The sequence below is a fragment of the Penicillium manginii genome (assembly GCF_028828005.1).
Source record: "Penicillium manginii strain IBT 31320 chromosome Unknown utg000004l:1.0-7231830.0:1.0-7236170.0, whole genome shotgun sequence".
Lineage (NCBI taxonomy): Eukaryota > Fungi > Ascomycota > Eurotiomycetes > Eurotiales > Aspergillaceae > Penicillium > Penicillium manginii.
In genome coordinates this window covers 6,691,256-6,705,986 of record NW_026643105.1, presented here as the reverse complement: position 1 = coordinate 6,705,986, position 14,731 = coordinate 6,691,256, and the positions used below count along the sequence as shown (strand labels likewise).

Here is a 14,731-nt window from a genome sequence, read left to right as displayed (position 1 = left end):
ATCATTAACCCAACCCCTAAGCGACATGATTTCGATAATCCGTCTATCTCAACCTCAAGAGCTAGACGAGCGTTCCTTCTTTAACCTTCTCCTCAGCCACACTGGCAGTAGCAGCAGCATAGATATCGTTGTCAATGTGATGGAAGCGATACCAGAAGATCATGGTTTGTGGAAAAAGTGTAATAGGAGGCGCAGCCCAGATCCAGATAAGCCAGGGGTCCTTCGTGACAGGAATCATGATTTCGCCAAGAGCACTGGAGAGAGCGCTCATGAACAGGTATACGGCAACCACTGTACCTCTCATGCTTTTCGGGGCTCGGGAATAGGCAACTTCATAGGCGGTCACATTGCAGAAGCATTCACTCAACGCACTGAGAATGGTGGTGGGGAGCTGCCACCAGATGGAGATGGGGGCAACTCGATCGCAGGTCGAAGCAGAATATCCACAAGGAGACTGCTTGTAGACCTGCCACTGTACCAGGGCGCCACAGACACCACTGAGAACTGCTAGAATGAACCCAAGGGTCATTCGACTGATAGGGCCAAACTTGATGTTGCGTCTGTTCATCATCGGATAGATAATGAAAGTCAAAGTGGGGACCGCGGTTATCAAAGTTAACGCGTTGAAGTTGTCCAGCACATCGTTGGGTACGCCGTTGGTGATCATAGCGGCACCTTGGTTCGCCTGCACCGAGCCTATGCCCCCGGACAGATAATAGATTGGGAAGAAGCAGAAGATGTCGCATGCAGCTGTGATAAGTCAGTATAATTCAATAGTTGAGGAAGAAACGAGGATTATAGGATGAGAACCAAGACGCTTACTCATTGCTCGGGAAACATCGCTGACAGCATCATCCGTCCATCGAGTTGAAAGACCTTTGCTCTCAAGATGGGGCGATCGCGCGAAGTCCCAAAAGTCTTTGTGCCAGATCCGGAATCGACTTTGAATGAGGGCTGTTTTAGTAATCGACAATGCCTGAATGAAATCTGCTGTCCCACTAGGCGGCTGCTTGTACGTTCGCGTGTACATGCCCAGGAGCAGCAACGGTAGCATGAGGTAAATGACCGCCGTGAGGAGGAAGGACAGCCAGTATCCAACATACTTCTCGGAATAGGTACAAGGAAGCATGTAGAAAGCGCCGACGTTGACAAAGCCATAGAAAATAAGCGTAGTTCTCGTCATCGTGATGGGCGGGTCCACGATCACCTTCTCGCCTGATTTCAGCTGCTTCGTATATGGCCGCTGGTGGCGATTCTGGTCGAGGACCGTTGGGATAATGTTCGGTTTGAAGATTCCAGCGCCGAAGGCGAGCAAGAGAAGACCGATGATAAAGGGTGGTGCTGCGTGTGATTGTCCCTTCTGCAGTACGGAGGGGATGGCGCCTACAAGCTGAATGATATGCGCCAAACCGCAGATGAGAACACCCACCATGATTGCTTTGTATCTTCCAATGTGAACATCAGCCCACCAGCCTCCAAACAATGGAATAACGTATGCGAGGAAACTGAAGAGCAGAGTTAGAGCACTGCTGGCTTGTAACCCCATGCCCAAGGCTCCGGCCGTCTGTTGGGTTCCACGTGGAGGCGCTCCAGCTCCATTTCCCCCTGCACTTAGAAGTTAGCTTTCAAAGTTATAAGATAGATTTGGGAAAGGGGTGTCAAGAGAAGGCTCAAATGCGACTGACCATTGGGTAGAGGAAATTCGATGAAGTTGGCGAAAACTGTCCTTGCGCCATAGTAGGAGGCACGCTCGGCAAATTCGACAAGACACAGAGAAAACGAGACGAGGGGAACATTCGCGGAGACTTTTCGAAGAGTTCGATTTTCCTCATCGGTGGGAGGTGGATACTGGTCCTCCAAAGGGTCGCTGTTGGCTTCATTCAGGGTAGAATTCACAGTCTTTTTCTCATCACTGGGAGGGACAAGAGGTCCAACATGGTTGTGAGTCGATTGAAGTGAGACTTGCTCGCATCCCTCATCATCATCAACCAGTGGAGACGCTATATCATGGAATTTCAGTAGTTAATGGGAACTGGAAGGATCAAACCAGACTCACCCATGATCAACCGAGAAAGAGCATCAAGTAGAGACGAACAGTAGATTGGATGGAGGCAAGGTAAGTGAGAAACTAAGTGAGAGGAAGAGTATCTCCAAAAAGGACGGAAAGGGCATTGGCAGTGTAAAGCCCGATGGCGCCATTGGCCCCGGGGTGAATGCAGGAACCGACCAGGAACTTCAATCCTCTTGTATACTGGTATCCCATATAAACACAATACTAATAATTCTCCCTGGTGCCACCCAATTAAATCTATGTATTAGGTATGTGAAGGAGTGTGATATTTGCGAACTGCGAATTTTATTGGTGCAAAAAATGTAACATCACGGCTCATGGCCTGTCAGACTACAAAGATATGCCCATAAAAGTAGCCCATGCAAACTTTGTCGAATTCTCGGGGAAAATGAAAGAAGCCTACTTCTTCACTTTCGCTTTCGCTTTTTTGTCTTTCTTCATTTGGCCGGTATCGCCTTTAATTCGTGTCTTCTCCGGCCTCGGATCATTTGCGCCTTATTCCATTCTTCAACCATGATAATCTTTCGGTGACTTGCACTGCTGAAACCAAGATGAGAAATCTTGAGTAGCACATCTTCACACCAAGCAATTCGTTCAACACTTTGCATTTTGATGTAAGTCTGCGAGATCTGACCAAGGAGCAGAATTGAGAGATGAGCAAGGCAGGCTCGGTTCTTGTCACGTAGACAAAACTCAATCGATCGAGCAATCTGATCGGCATAGAAGCCCTCGAGAAGAACATTGTCCTCATCGGGTAGATCGCCGTGCACATGTGATGAGACGAGAGTTTTTGCGTGGTGTATCAAAATATGAACAAGTCGCATCGCGTTGAAAAACATCATATGTATCCTGGCGCTATCGAGAGATACAAATTGAGACGCCGGGCCGAATAGATCATCGGTGGGACGGAGATCACTATATGAGGTCTCCTCACCCGTGTTGCAAGACAATAACTCGCCGATATCTGTTTGCCTCAGTCTATACCATGTTCTCATACTCTCCTGCTGTGCGATGCAGCTTTCCAAGAACGATGAGCACGAAACGCTATCAGAGAGATCGACAGAGTGGAGAAGATTAGATAGCATCGCGGAGGAAGCCGAAAACCGAAGAAGCTCATCGAGGAGTGACGTTTCGTTGGAACACATAATATCATTATGTTGTTCCGGGGATATCCCATCGGTCATGATCGCGAGAATCTGAAATAGATATCAATTAGCAGAGGCACAAATATTGGGGTCCAGAGGCCTCTCACAGTGATAATCTTCTGAAACGGATTAAATACGTATCTCATGACCGCATTTGTGGGAAGTGGCCGTTGGCGTTGGTACTCCTTGACCAGTGTTTTGAATGCCGTCCAATGAGCCACCCACGCATCCAGACTATCAGGAAAGTAGTGCGACTGATTGAAATGTTAGATGATAAATCATGCATATCGAAAGGGGCGATATCAAAGAATCCAGGCTTACCTCCAATTCCGTCCAAATCATGAGCGAATAGATTATGTCATCCTGATAGGGGTCTCTACGCATCATGCTCGACATGAGCAAAATGGCTTGATTGTAAAGCCGAATGCCATTCTGAAGAAGAGTCTGATCACATTTGCTTGTCCCAAGGGAAATGCAAGCCCATGCTGTGAGGCTCTTCTGGAAAAGATCGGTGCTTGCCGGTAGGGTTGGCCAGCTCGTAACCACAGAGTGCCATGCATCATTAACACTGGTCGGAAAATAGACATCTAGAAAGGATGAATATAATTGAATTCGGAACATTGGCCCAAAAGCAATTGCATCAGGTAGCGTTGGACATTCATGCTGAACAAGGGGGATGTCATTATCCGAGTCTCGTATGGAAGCGAGAGCTCTAGCCTTGTACGGTCTGTTCGGGGTAAAGACCACGAAGGTCTTAGGCTCATTATAGCCTGGGCATTCAAGCCCTCGTTTGATACAACGAGAACATTGAGGTTTTTGCAAATCACACTAGACTAAAGTATCAGCGAAGGTTATGCCATAATTCGATTTTCCCCGACCTTAATCCTGCGCTTTTTGCATGTTTTACAGGCTGGAGACTGAAAGGGCGTCGCAGCCATAATTCACGTGAAATTCTCCATTCATCCACCTAGCAGCGGGCAGTCGGAGATCGCTTGGAGATCGTGTCGCGTCCGTCGCGGAATATCATCATGCACGAGTTCAAGGATTGGCGAGTTGGTCGAATTTCGGTGGGGGCCATCTTCTCGCTTGATGACGTCAGCCACCAATAGCGACATTCGGGAATTCTTTAGTTATGGCGGGTAGAAATGGGGTTTTCAAAATAAATTTGACGCTGAAATTGAATATAAGTAGCAAGGAAAAATTCATGACATGGCGTTAGGCTGAAAAAGGGGGATAGCGTGGTACTACCTACCAAAGCATAGAGGCCAAATGAGGGGGTTCGAACCAAACTCCAATCATTTGACTAGTGGGCGTCTTTTACTAGTTTATTTATCGAGATAAAATCACAAATACTCCGTGGAAACCTCCGAGCTGTGACTTGCATTTCAATAGATCTTAGACCAGGCAGTAGGATATCATTTCTTCTCTGACCATGCCCTCGAAAATACGACTCGGCGTAGTTTGAGCCTTGCAAGAATACTGGCATCAAGAAATGCTTGGAAGATTGATGGTTTGACAAGGATGGATCACAATCTGGACTGCGAACCCGTGAAATTAAATGAATCAATTCCTACCAAAGAGAGATAATTGAAAATCAGCCTGTTCTAGTAATATAGCCAATCCAGGACGCTCTCATCATCCTCCTGCACCGGAGAGTAATTACAAGCTAGAATTGCGTCACAAAGGCTCCACCGGCCGAAATGCTTATCCTCCAATGAAGATATCAAGATTTGTACATAAAATAACATCTAGTGACAGCTATTATGGCGACAACGTGGGCAAATTTTACATCTTACATTAATATTCAACCTTGGCAATGCCTCTCAAAACACATAAAATGGTCCGCGCCGCCAGAAAGAACGATCTATTTCTCGAAAATTCAACTTCGGGTTGGACACTTCAATTGATTGAGTTCATACCTTCATCCAATTATTTGGAGCAAAAATAGAGGCGTGTCATGGCTTCTCGCTACCAGAGTGTTGCTGTGATTGGGGGCGGCCCGTCGGGAATCTCAGCTGTCAAGGCCCTCCAAGAAGAGAAAATATTCAAGACAGTGCGTCTTTTCGAGCGCCGAGACCGCGTCGGTGGAATTTGGCATTATGACCCGGTCCCCGATGTTTTCCCTCTCAAAACACAGGCAGATTCAAAGCCGACAAGCATTCCGTCAAAACTTCCACACCTATCGCCTCCAACTCCGGAGGATGTTACTGCTCGAACGGCGATCTACGATACTCTTGATAGCAATGTCGGTGCAAAGGCAATGTCCTTTTCTCATACCCCATTCCCGCCTGTGAACTCAGCTCACTCCACGAAATACCTTGGACATTCCAACCCTACGAGGCCCTTTCGTGTGGTTGCAAAATATCTTGAAGACCTGTTCAAAGATTATCTCCATCTAGCTTCCTTCAATACCACTGTCGTGAAGGCGGAGAAAAAGTCTGGAAAATGGAATTTGACCCTGCGACAGTCTGGACATTTAGTCAATGGCGAATTGAAGGACTATTGGTGGGAAGAACAATTCGATGCAGTGATTGTAGCATCTGGACATTACAGTGTTCCTTTCGTTCCCGAAATCCCCGGGCTGAAGAATGCCGTCGCTAAATATCCGAACCACTTCGAACATTCGAAAGAATTTCGCAATCCCGATGACTACGTTGATAAGAAGGTGCTGGTTGTTGGTGGGAACGTGTCTTCTGCGGACCTCGTGGCCGACCTTCATGCCATTGTCAAAGCGCCCCTAGAGCTCTCCCAGCGAGGCCACAACGAGGCCCTGGATTCGGCTTGGAATTTACCGCATGTCAAGGTGCGGCCAACCGTGAGCGAAATCAAAACATCGACTCGGGGAATCAATGTGCATTATTCAGATGGATCGGTGACCGAAAGCGTGGACAAAGTCCTCTTCGCTACTGGCTATAAGCTGTCGTATCCATTCATCACACCAGATCCGGTAACTCCCAACAACCGTGTGGCCGGATTCTATCAGCATATATTCAAAATCGGCGATCCATCGCTTGCATTGGTTGGACAAGTCCGTGCAGCTATAAGCTTTCGAGTTTACGAGTATCAAGCCGTTGCTGTTGCTCGATATTTTGCAGGCAGAAACAAGGCATCTTTACCTTCGCCTAGAGAGCAAGATCAGTGGGAAGTAGACCGATTGCAATACAAAGGGAATTCGCCGATATTTCACGAAATCAAACCCGACTTCAAGGATTACTTTGATTTCTTAACGGAATTGGCTGGTCCACCCGCACCGGAATCGAATAGTTATTTATTGGCACCGTGGGAAGACAAATGGGCAGAATATGCATTCGAAATTTTGCAATTGAAGGACAAGTACTGGAGATCGTTGCACAGGAAGAAAGAAGATTTTGTGTCGGCTAAGCTGTGAGACTCGGAGTTTAATGATACAATTTCCAATCTACTGTCCCAGGTGTTCATTGCGAAGGATCCATTAGCCACACTATCTCCTTCTTAGCTATCTCTCATCACTAGAACAGTACTATAATTATTAGAATTATGTAGTAACAGTGTAGCCTGGGAATGTACTATGTAGCGAAGCATAGTACATCTGGAAATGTAGAAGAATGAGAATTTGGACTGAGGCAGAAGCTAATTTATTATCGAGCATTCTTAGTATGAGTGTGCATGCATAAATTTTGGGCGCTCCCTGGTGTTGGCAACAGCTAAAGCTCTGTTTGCTATACCTTCACGTCCTGCTCATTGGCCTCTCGGATTATCAGTAAATCAAAGCTTTGACCGCTGTATCATAGCCTCCGATCGCAGAAGAGCGATGACATTTTGGGCAGCTTGCTGACCCTGCTCGATTGCTCCATCAACGAAACCTCTCCATCCATCTGCCCAATCAGCGCTTGCAAAAAGAATTCTCCCATCAGGCTTTTGGAGTTCCTGAAGAAAGGTCGACGCACACCCGGGCCCCCAACAAGCCCAGCCACCCTTTGAGTAAGGATCATTGACCCAGTCATGAGAGGCGTATGCTTCGACTCGAGCACCCGGGCGGACATCCTTCTGAAAGCGATTTATAATATCCTTGGAATTTTTCGGATCTTTCAAGCCCATGTTGTATCCAAATCCAATGCACCAAGTGCCCGATGTATCCGACCCCTGAGTGCCATTGTGGTCGGAGAAGGCAAATACATAAGCCGAATCCTGAGAGTCAGCGGTTGCAAACCAGCCTGATTCAATATCCCCGAGTTTGAAGTGCACTTTTGCCCCCTTGTTGATATGTCCCTTGGCGATTGCAGACTGCCGGATGGACTGGGAAGAGATTGAGTTCCTGAATGTCACGTCGGCCAAACAATTCCTGTTATAAATTAACTCTGGTTGCAACCGCCTCTTCAATAATAGTGCACTCACAATGGAATAGTCGATATGAGGTATATCGCTTTGATAGAGTGGCCAAGCTTCGTGATAACCTCGACCGCTGAGTTGCTTTGTCTGATCTCTTTCACAGTCGTCTCAAACACCATATGCCCTCTGTATTCGCCTAAAATTGCTCGCGCAAAAGAAGTCATACCCCCATTGCCAATTTTGTATGTGCCAGCTAATTCGAATACACCAGCCATGCTGTGTCCGCTTAGAGCATACCACCGAAGTGCTTCTGTGAACGCGATGTCTTTTCCGGGTGCACTGCCGAAAGTGCTCACATTCGACTCGAATAGCGCCTTCTCCCAGTCGGAAAATTCAGACAAATTGACCAGTCTATCTTTCACGGAAAGATGATCATACTTTGACCATGGGGCACCTCCCTTGAAGGGGTCATGAGGGTATGGCATGAGCTGGCGACTGTTGTTCCCTTCAATCGTGAAGAATGCTTCGGCAAGTCGTTCCAAAGTATCCAGTGAATCCTCAAGAGATATCTCCTGGGGAGGAGCCGACCCGTGTTTGAATATTTGCTTTGTGGGTGTAGCGGTTCCTGCTGAGGTCTTCAGATTGGTGTGGAGTCCATACCGGCGAAGTTCGCTATACAGATGGGGTTGTGCCCAGTGAACCCAAGTCCCTCCCATCTCCACCTCTTCCCCAAAGCTTTAGCCGTCCATGTGCGTCCGCCAATCCGATCTCTTGCTTCCAAAATGAGCACCTTGAGATTGTGTCTTTGACTCAATTCTCGTGCTGCGATTAGACCTGTGAAGCCTGCTCCTATGACGATAACATCGTAGCTTTCATGAATGTTTGCGGAGCTACTTTGTACTGCATTGGTTTCTAAGCCATCTTGACATCCTTCCGGTGTCCATAAAAATCCCTCCTTTGAAAATGATGTCATTTCGAAGTGAGATTCATGAAGATCTGGAGTAAGATATGAAGAAAAATAGAGAGGGGGGATATTATTAATTATATGTGTATTGTACTAGATAGCAAAGATCAAAATGGTAATTTAGTGCGTTGCTAGTGGGCACTGCTAATCGCGGTACGAACCAATCGCGTTTGTCCCTCGCACTAATTTCTCTGACTAGGACGTCCACCTAGCGGGTCTACTTGATTGCTTTCAGAGCGAAAGAGTCCTGTTGATTTTTGCCTATCACTGATTTACTGATACAACATAACATAATCTCTCAAAGCTTGCTCGACCTTCCCCCGCATTTCCAGGCAATCCCATGGGCATCAGACGAGAACGTTATAGTACTGCCACGTGGGAAAAAGAAGGTATCCCCAGCGCGAACTGTTGTTCTCTGACCAGTGGCATCTTTCAAATTGATTTCTCCTAGATTTAGTTAGACTTCCGTAAATCGCGTTTTGAGAGACTAAATCACCCTCTATGACAACTCCGATTTCATCATACTCGTACTTGGGAGGAGTAGCCTCGGGTCCCTTTTCAATTCGAAACCAGGAGCCAGTAATTGGGCTCGAGGCCTTGTCATTTTGCGTCCCAAGATAGTCAGCTTCAAGAACTAGTCTGTAAACTCGTGCAATGTGATCATGGGCCACTGGCAGTCTTACCAAAGAAAACGTTAGATATTCCCCCCAAAATTGGGGATGTTGAAAATATCTGTCTTGCTCCTAACTCGAAATGCCATGGTGTATAGAACTCGGGGGAATCCTTCTAAGATCGAGATTTTTGACAAAGTTCTTGAGATTATGAGCTGCTTTCTTCTCTCTAACTTCTCCTTTTATCTCATTTAATCATACCACCAAACATCGGAAGCCAATCGCTGCAAAGAATAAACTTGTCTCCACTCTCTGAACTTGACGATTCCCAAATGAGACAATTTTTGCGAACATTACTACTGTGAGATTCGAGCGACAATTTATCCAAATATAGTCTCCAGTCGCTCATCAACCATAACATTTGTCCAGTGAACAAATTGCTCCCTAATACCCTGTTGACCGGCCAGTCTTTGCAGATCTGAAACCAACCATGTCTTCTCTACCACCTCCAAACCACGCATGACCGAAGCGAGGCCAACAAATCGATGGATATTTTTCAGTCTTTCTCTCACAAACGGTCGCCAATGCTCATGTACCCCTTGTTCATTGTGAATATTGGCAAGCTCGCCACATAGATCGGTTTCTTGGGATGTGCAGATAGGAGCAGGCGGTTGTAAAGCACTCCCAGCCACGATAAGAGGAAGGGAGAGTATCACATTTGTGCCTGAGTCCAACGGCAAAGTTGATATAATTGTTAGAATGCCCGTCGCTAGAGACAGCATTTTGGAAGACTTTGAAGTTTCGAGACGATATGAACCATCGAATTCGGAGTGACTGGACCCTTTTTCACGTGGTCTCAACAGTTCTGGAAATGAAAGATAGAGTTCTAGCAGAGTTGTGAGTCGGAATATTTTCGCAGTCTTTTGAAGATGAATCTCTGGTGTTTTTGTATCATCGGTCTTCTCGATCTTATCCAATGGGGGAATACAGTACCCCAGCAGCAGTGTCTCAATTTCACAGGCTTTGTTAATCAGTTTCACTTGAATTTGTTCCTCAACATCCGAGACGAGACTTGATAGGTTCATTTTTCGCAGCGTATCTCGCTGTCTTCCTAAAGCTCCCACGCGAGCCAGGTATATAAATAGGGGTGTAGATATCCCTGTCCAGGGATTGGGCGGAATAGTGTCATAACTCTCGTCCACATATGAGGATAGATATGACGTGATATCAAGCGGTTGATCTCGCAGAAAGGAGACCAAAGCTTCCCAGTATGCCATAATACCGGCAACAAAGTGAACTGATTTTCGTTCTTCTGTCGATTGGACGGATTCAATGACTACTGGACGCCATCTTTGAAACAATACACGGGCACTGTGTAGATGTTTCAGACCAAGCATGGTCGGATGATGCCAGCTCTGTATTTTTGCATATTAAATTAGCCAAAATTCATTTTGAATCCGAGAAAGTTTATAAAACGTACATCGGTCATCCCAAGTAGTATGCAAGTAAACAGAGCCACCGAATTGAAGCCACTAGGGACGGGCTCCATCAACCGACTTGCCTCACATGTCCCAAGTATTTCGCGTTCGAGTCTGGAGACGGCCTCGGCTCTGTGATCAGATGCCACACGTTTAAGACCATTATCTTTTTCTGCAAGATGTGCGGCAGACATTGATAGTATACAGTGGTATACCAAAGGTGAATGGGATATACTGTCCGCAACCCAGGCCCGAAACGGGTTGGTCGAGGAGTCGACGACGCAATTAATGCGACATATAGTAGAGAAGTAGTGACTGGATAAATACGTGTCTTGGCTGGTCAGAGATTTTGATATTAATTGGATGTCATCGTGAAATGCTGGAAGCTCGTAATTATCATTCTGAGCATCCGTAATAAACTGGTCCCAGATAGTATGAATAGGAATCAGGGATGGTTCCATGAGGTAGTCCTGGTTATTGACGGGTATTTGTTCATCTGTCGAAGATCCGATGCCATGATAAACTTGTTCTAGGTCTAGATGTGTCGTGTCGGTCGAAGTATCATCCCCGCTCGGCGGCCCACGAAATTGAGGGTGGGTTACTTGGTCTATCGAATTCTCACGGTTTCTTGTTGCATCTGGCCGCTTAGTAGTTTCATATTTGGATGACCACTTTAGAGGACGAGTAAACCCGGGGCAGTCGTAGCCTCTTCTCGTGCATTGATTACATGCAGGGTTGGTCTCGTCACATTTAATTCTCTGCCAAGCCGTCAATTAAGCAAAATTTGCGTTCAACTCATTTTGTGGGGCAAGCTTACCCTTTGCTTGCAACGAAGACATCCGGCTGCTCACGTTGGACAATTAGTTAATGCACAGTCAATTTACCAGTCTAGCGACCCAGTTGAAATCAGCATACTCCTAGTTTTTCGCCGATTGCGGGGGGCCTTTCGGCAATCTGTAATAGAAGTTGGAGACTCCATAGTCAGGAGTTGGATAGCTTGCAAGCAATCAAAGTTAACAGAACAAAACGTCTTTCAGTGGAATCCAAGTCGTGATGGGCGTGAGGGGGGTTCAAACACGCCCGGATGACCCACATGACTGTCCAATCGCATTGCCGCGTACCTCTTATCCCAATGAAGTTAAGCGCAGGATGTCCCAAAGGGGAAACGTAAACGGAGATCGGTGTATCGGGGCCTGGTTTCAACGATGGTACAATTGTATAACCTGAAAGAAGCTCAATACTAATCCAAATCAAATCGTCTGAAGGGTTCCGCCGGCGGGTGTGTAAAAATATCAGTCAAGTCCTCCGAGTCGTTACCGGCATCACGCCGCCCAGTCGGGTTTTCAGTTACCTCCTGGAGTGCCTACTAGTTAGTAAAAATGCGATCTGATGACATTGGTTGCAAATATATTCAAGTTGTCAAGCCTAACTTAAACATGGTATTCAAGCTATCTAGTATTAGTACCAGGTACCTACATACTACCTAGGAGTCACTAGCACTAGGTTATCAACTTCAAGTTGAAGCCCACCTATGCATCATTCCAGCTTCGAAGAATATTCAGAGCCCTCAGGCTGGAGGCTGTAGTATTAAAGCCCTGGAGGGTACCAAATAGGTATCATTCCAAGCTTCCAAGACTGAATCCAAGTACTAACTACTTAGTAGTTACTAGTACAAGTGCGATAGTAGTGTATTGAATCTCGATGCTGAAAACAAATATAGAAATTTTCTCCTCTCTTGAAAACCAGACGTATAGGTTAGATCACTAGGTGCCTAGGGTAATTTCCCGAGGAAGTGGGAGTATCGAGTCCTACAGAACATTTGGCAGTGGGCATTCTTCGGAATCAACAGTCCTAGTCTCCGAGTGCTCCTGAAAATTATGAGGTTGGGGAATATGCTCATAAGATCCACAAGTATCCACAATCTAGTAGGAACACATGTTTTATTTACGTCAAGTTTGGCGCGGCGGGGGTTCCAATTCGATCATGATTGTTGGAAAATACTATCATCGGTTCATTTCAAGTGCCATTGTCACAGTGCCTAGACTATTATTTCAAAAATAAAAATTGTGTATATTAAGTAGGAAGTAGAAGAGAATGTACAACAAAATCTCCATAGGGAGATTGTCGGCTCGAATGACAGAATCCATTGTGGTCCAGTTACGAGACGGCCTCGGTCTATTTCTTGCCCTGAATGAGAAGTTGCTTCTCCTTCTTGATATTCTCCACAACTTCGATGTCAACCTTCAGAACGTTGGCAACAGTGTCGGATGGGGTCAGTGCAAGCCACTGGGCCAGCGAAATATCAGCAACCCGGTCGCTTTTGTAGAGCTCGATCCAGATAAGCTTCTCGGTTTCGGAGGTGTTTTCGATATAGTGACCTTTGAGAGAGGAGGCTATTAGGGCACTATTTTCAGAATATCGGAAATTCAAATACTTACCAGAGTTATCAGGGAAGACTGCGGTGTCACCAGCCGTGAAGTCGAAAGTTCGGGCATTGGAGCCACCGATGAAGATAGTGGCGCGGGCCTGTCCCTGGTGGAAGTACAGCCACTCCTCAGCCTGGACATGGATGTCAGTATTACAGAAATCACGTCTTAAGGGAAAGAAGGTAACCTACGTTAGGGTGCCAGTGAAGCTCACGAAGACCCTTGGGCTCAAGCTCGATGACAGCAGCAGCAATGGTCTTCGAGATGGGGAAGTTCCTCGAGTCAATCTTGCGCAAGGTTCCGCCGTGTCCTGGGACAGGCTCAGATGGGTGGTCATAGGTGTGATAGACGTATGAGCTGTTACCCTTGAGAGTTCCCTCGGGCGCCTTCTTCAGGTCGGCACTGACGGTGCCATTCAGGATGTAAGGGAACTTGGTTGGGACTTTGTCAAAGACATCAGGGCTAACGCCAAAGTTCTTCGCAAGCACATCCCGGGGGGTGTGGGTAATCCAGTCATCAACCATGAAAGTGGTTCTAGTCCATCAGCAAAAAGATTCTAAGAGAATGAGGAAATAGTGCACCTACCCGACTTTCTCGAAGTCACCGTCATCAAAGGCAAGAAGATACTCGTTCTCATCATCAAGACCCTGGACATTATGGGCAACACCCTTAGGGAAGTACCAAATGTCACCAGTCTTCAGGACCTCAGTTGTGAAACCGCCATCCTCGTCAACTCCGGTAAGGAGCAGGGAGCCATTGTAAACAAAACCCCACTCAGCCTATATGGAATAAATATTAGCGTGGAGGTAGGTAATAGATGCATAAATGTACTCACCACTCTGTGCCAGTGAAGCTCACGAATGGCACCTTTCTTGAGATGCTGCTGGGCACCAGCAATATCATGGCTCTGGGGCAGATCTTGAATCACTTGCTCTCTGGACCAACCACCAGGGAAAAGCTTAGTCTGAGACTGAGAGAAACTCCACTTGACATTGGGCACAAAGCCGTTGTCAGTGCTCGGGGTCCTGAGCTGATCCGGGTTCTGGAGGTCATTGGCCTTGTTGGTTCCGCCTTGACAAGGGGTCAAGTTAGCAAAAGAGAATTTTGAAAAGAAACCCCAGACCCTTTACTTACCCAGCAAAGGAGCGCCCTTGCCACTGTCGTTGATGGGTTGAGAAGGGTCGAGAGCTCGCTTGGCCTTAGGAACAGCCAAGGCAGAGGATGCAAATAGCAAGAAGGCGAGATTTTCGAAACGCATTATGAACTCGCGTTAAAAGAACGTGGTGAATAAAAGTCTTGGCTTGACATTGTTCATTGCAAGGATAAAAGTACTATAGTTATATACCCCACTGAAGGGCGCAAACGTTCAAATTCCAAAATCAATGCACGGAGCTTCTTGGATCACAACATGTTCAATAATTATCGCGATCGCGCAGATCGTGATGAAAAGCAGGCGGATAATTTCGTGGCGTTGGACTATATCGCGCCTCATAAGAGAAGAGAAGAGGGGAAATGGTGCAATAAAGCGATCAAAAGCAAATCTACTATCCCGTGGATAGACTTTGGGGAAAAGCTAAGCCCTGCATGACCATATGGCTATCCAGCGAAAGAGTGGCAAGTGCAAAGCAATTTTGGCTTTTATAACAACATCCTTGGCATGTTGGCGAAATCGATGAGGGCTCCCCCGTAGTCCCCATGGGGAAATGTCAGCGCTGATCCAGGGACCAA

General features: G+C 46.6%; 6 protein-coding genes across 6 annotated transcripts; 1 reads left to right on the top strand and 5 right to left on the bottom strand.

Annotated features, from left to right (window-relative positions):
• Positions 1 to 61: 61 nt before the first annotated feature.
• N7533_006222 (uncharacterized protein) lies at positions 62 to 2,060 on the bottom strand (the record flags this gene model as incomplete). Its single annotated transcript, XM_057102872.1, has 4 exons — positions 62 to 750; positions 823 to 1,605; positions 1,686 to 2,000; positions 2,057 to 2,060. The coding sequence occupies 4 exons, from the start codon at positions 2,058 to 2,060 to the stop codon at positions 62 to 64; spliced, it is 1,791 nt and encodes a 596-aa protein (XP_056962502.1).
• A 448-nt stretch (positions 2,061 to 2,508) lies between these two features.
• On the bottom strand, positions 2,509 to 3,612 carry N7533_006221 (uncharacterized protein; the record flags this gene model as incomplete). The annotated part of the gene is made up of 3 exons (XM_057102871.1): positions 2,509 to 3,267; positions 3,324 to 3,470; positions 3,538 to 3,612. 3 exons carry the CDS (start codon positions 3,610 to 3,612, stop codon positions 2,509 to 2,511), a joined length of 981 nt encoding a protein of 326 aa, XP_056962501.1.
• A 1,561-nt stretch (positions 3,613 to 5,173) lies between these two features.
• Positions 5,174 to 6,604, top strand: N7533_006220 (uncharacterized protein; the record flags this gene model as incomplete). Its single annotated transcript, XM_057102870.1, has 1 exon — positions 5,174 to 6,604. One exon carries the CDS (start codon positions 5,174 to 5,176, stop codon positions 6,602 to 6,604), a length of 1,431 nt encoding a protein of 476 aa, XP_056962500.1.
• Positions 6,605 to 6,960: 356 nt separating this feature from the next.
• Positions 6,961 to 8,497, bottom strand: N7533_006219 (flavin monoamine oxidase family protein; the record flags this gene model as incomplete). Its single annotated transcript, XM_057102869.1, has 3 exons — positions 6,961 to 7,537; positions 7,591 to 8,196; positions 8,247 to 8,497. 3 exons carry the CDS (start codon positions 8,495 to 8,497, stop codon positions 6,961 to 6,963), a joined length of 1,434 nt encoding a protein of 477 aa, XP_056962499.1.
• Positions 8,498 to 9,479: 982 nt separating this feature from the next.
• On the bottom strand, positions 9,480 to 10,771 carry N7533_006218 (uncharacterized protein; the record flags this gene model as incomplete). Its single annotated transcript, XM_057102868.1, has 2 exons — positions 9,480 to 10,514; positions 10,580 to 10,771. 2 exons carry the CDS (start codon positions 10,769 to 10,771, stop codon positions 9,480 to 9,482), a joined length of 1,227 nt encoding a protein of 408 aa, XP_056962498.1.
• A 1,981-nt stretch (positions 10,772 to 12,752) lies between these two features.
• Positions 12,753 to 14,261, bottom strand: N7533_006217 (uncharacterized protein; the record flags this gene model as incomplete). Its single annotated transcript, XM_057102867.1, has 6 exons — positions 12,753 to 12,970; positions 13,016 to 13,136; positions 13,195 to 13,537; positions 13,589 to 13,782; positions 13,839 to 14,074; positions 14,138 to 14,261. 6 exons carry the CDS (start codon positions 14,259 to 14,261, stop codon positions 12,753 to 12,755), a joined length of 1,236 nt encoding a protein of 411 aa, XP_056962497.1.
• Between the last annotated feature and the right edge of the window lie 470 nt (positions 14,262 to 14,731).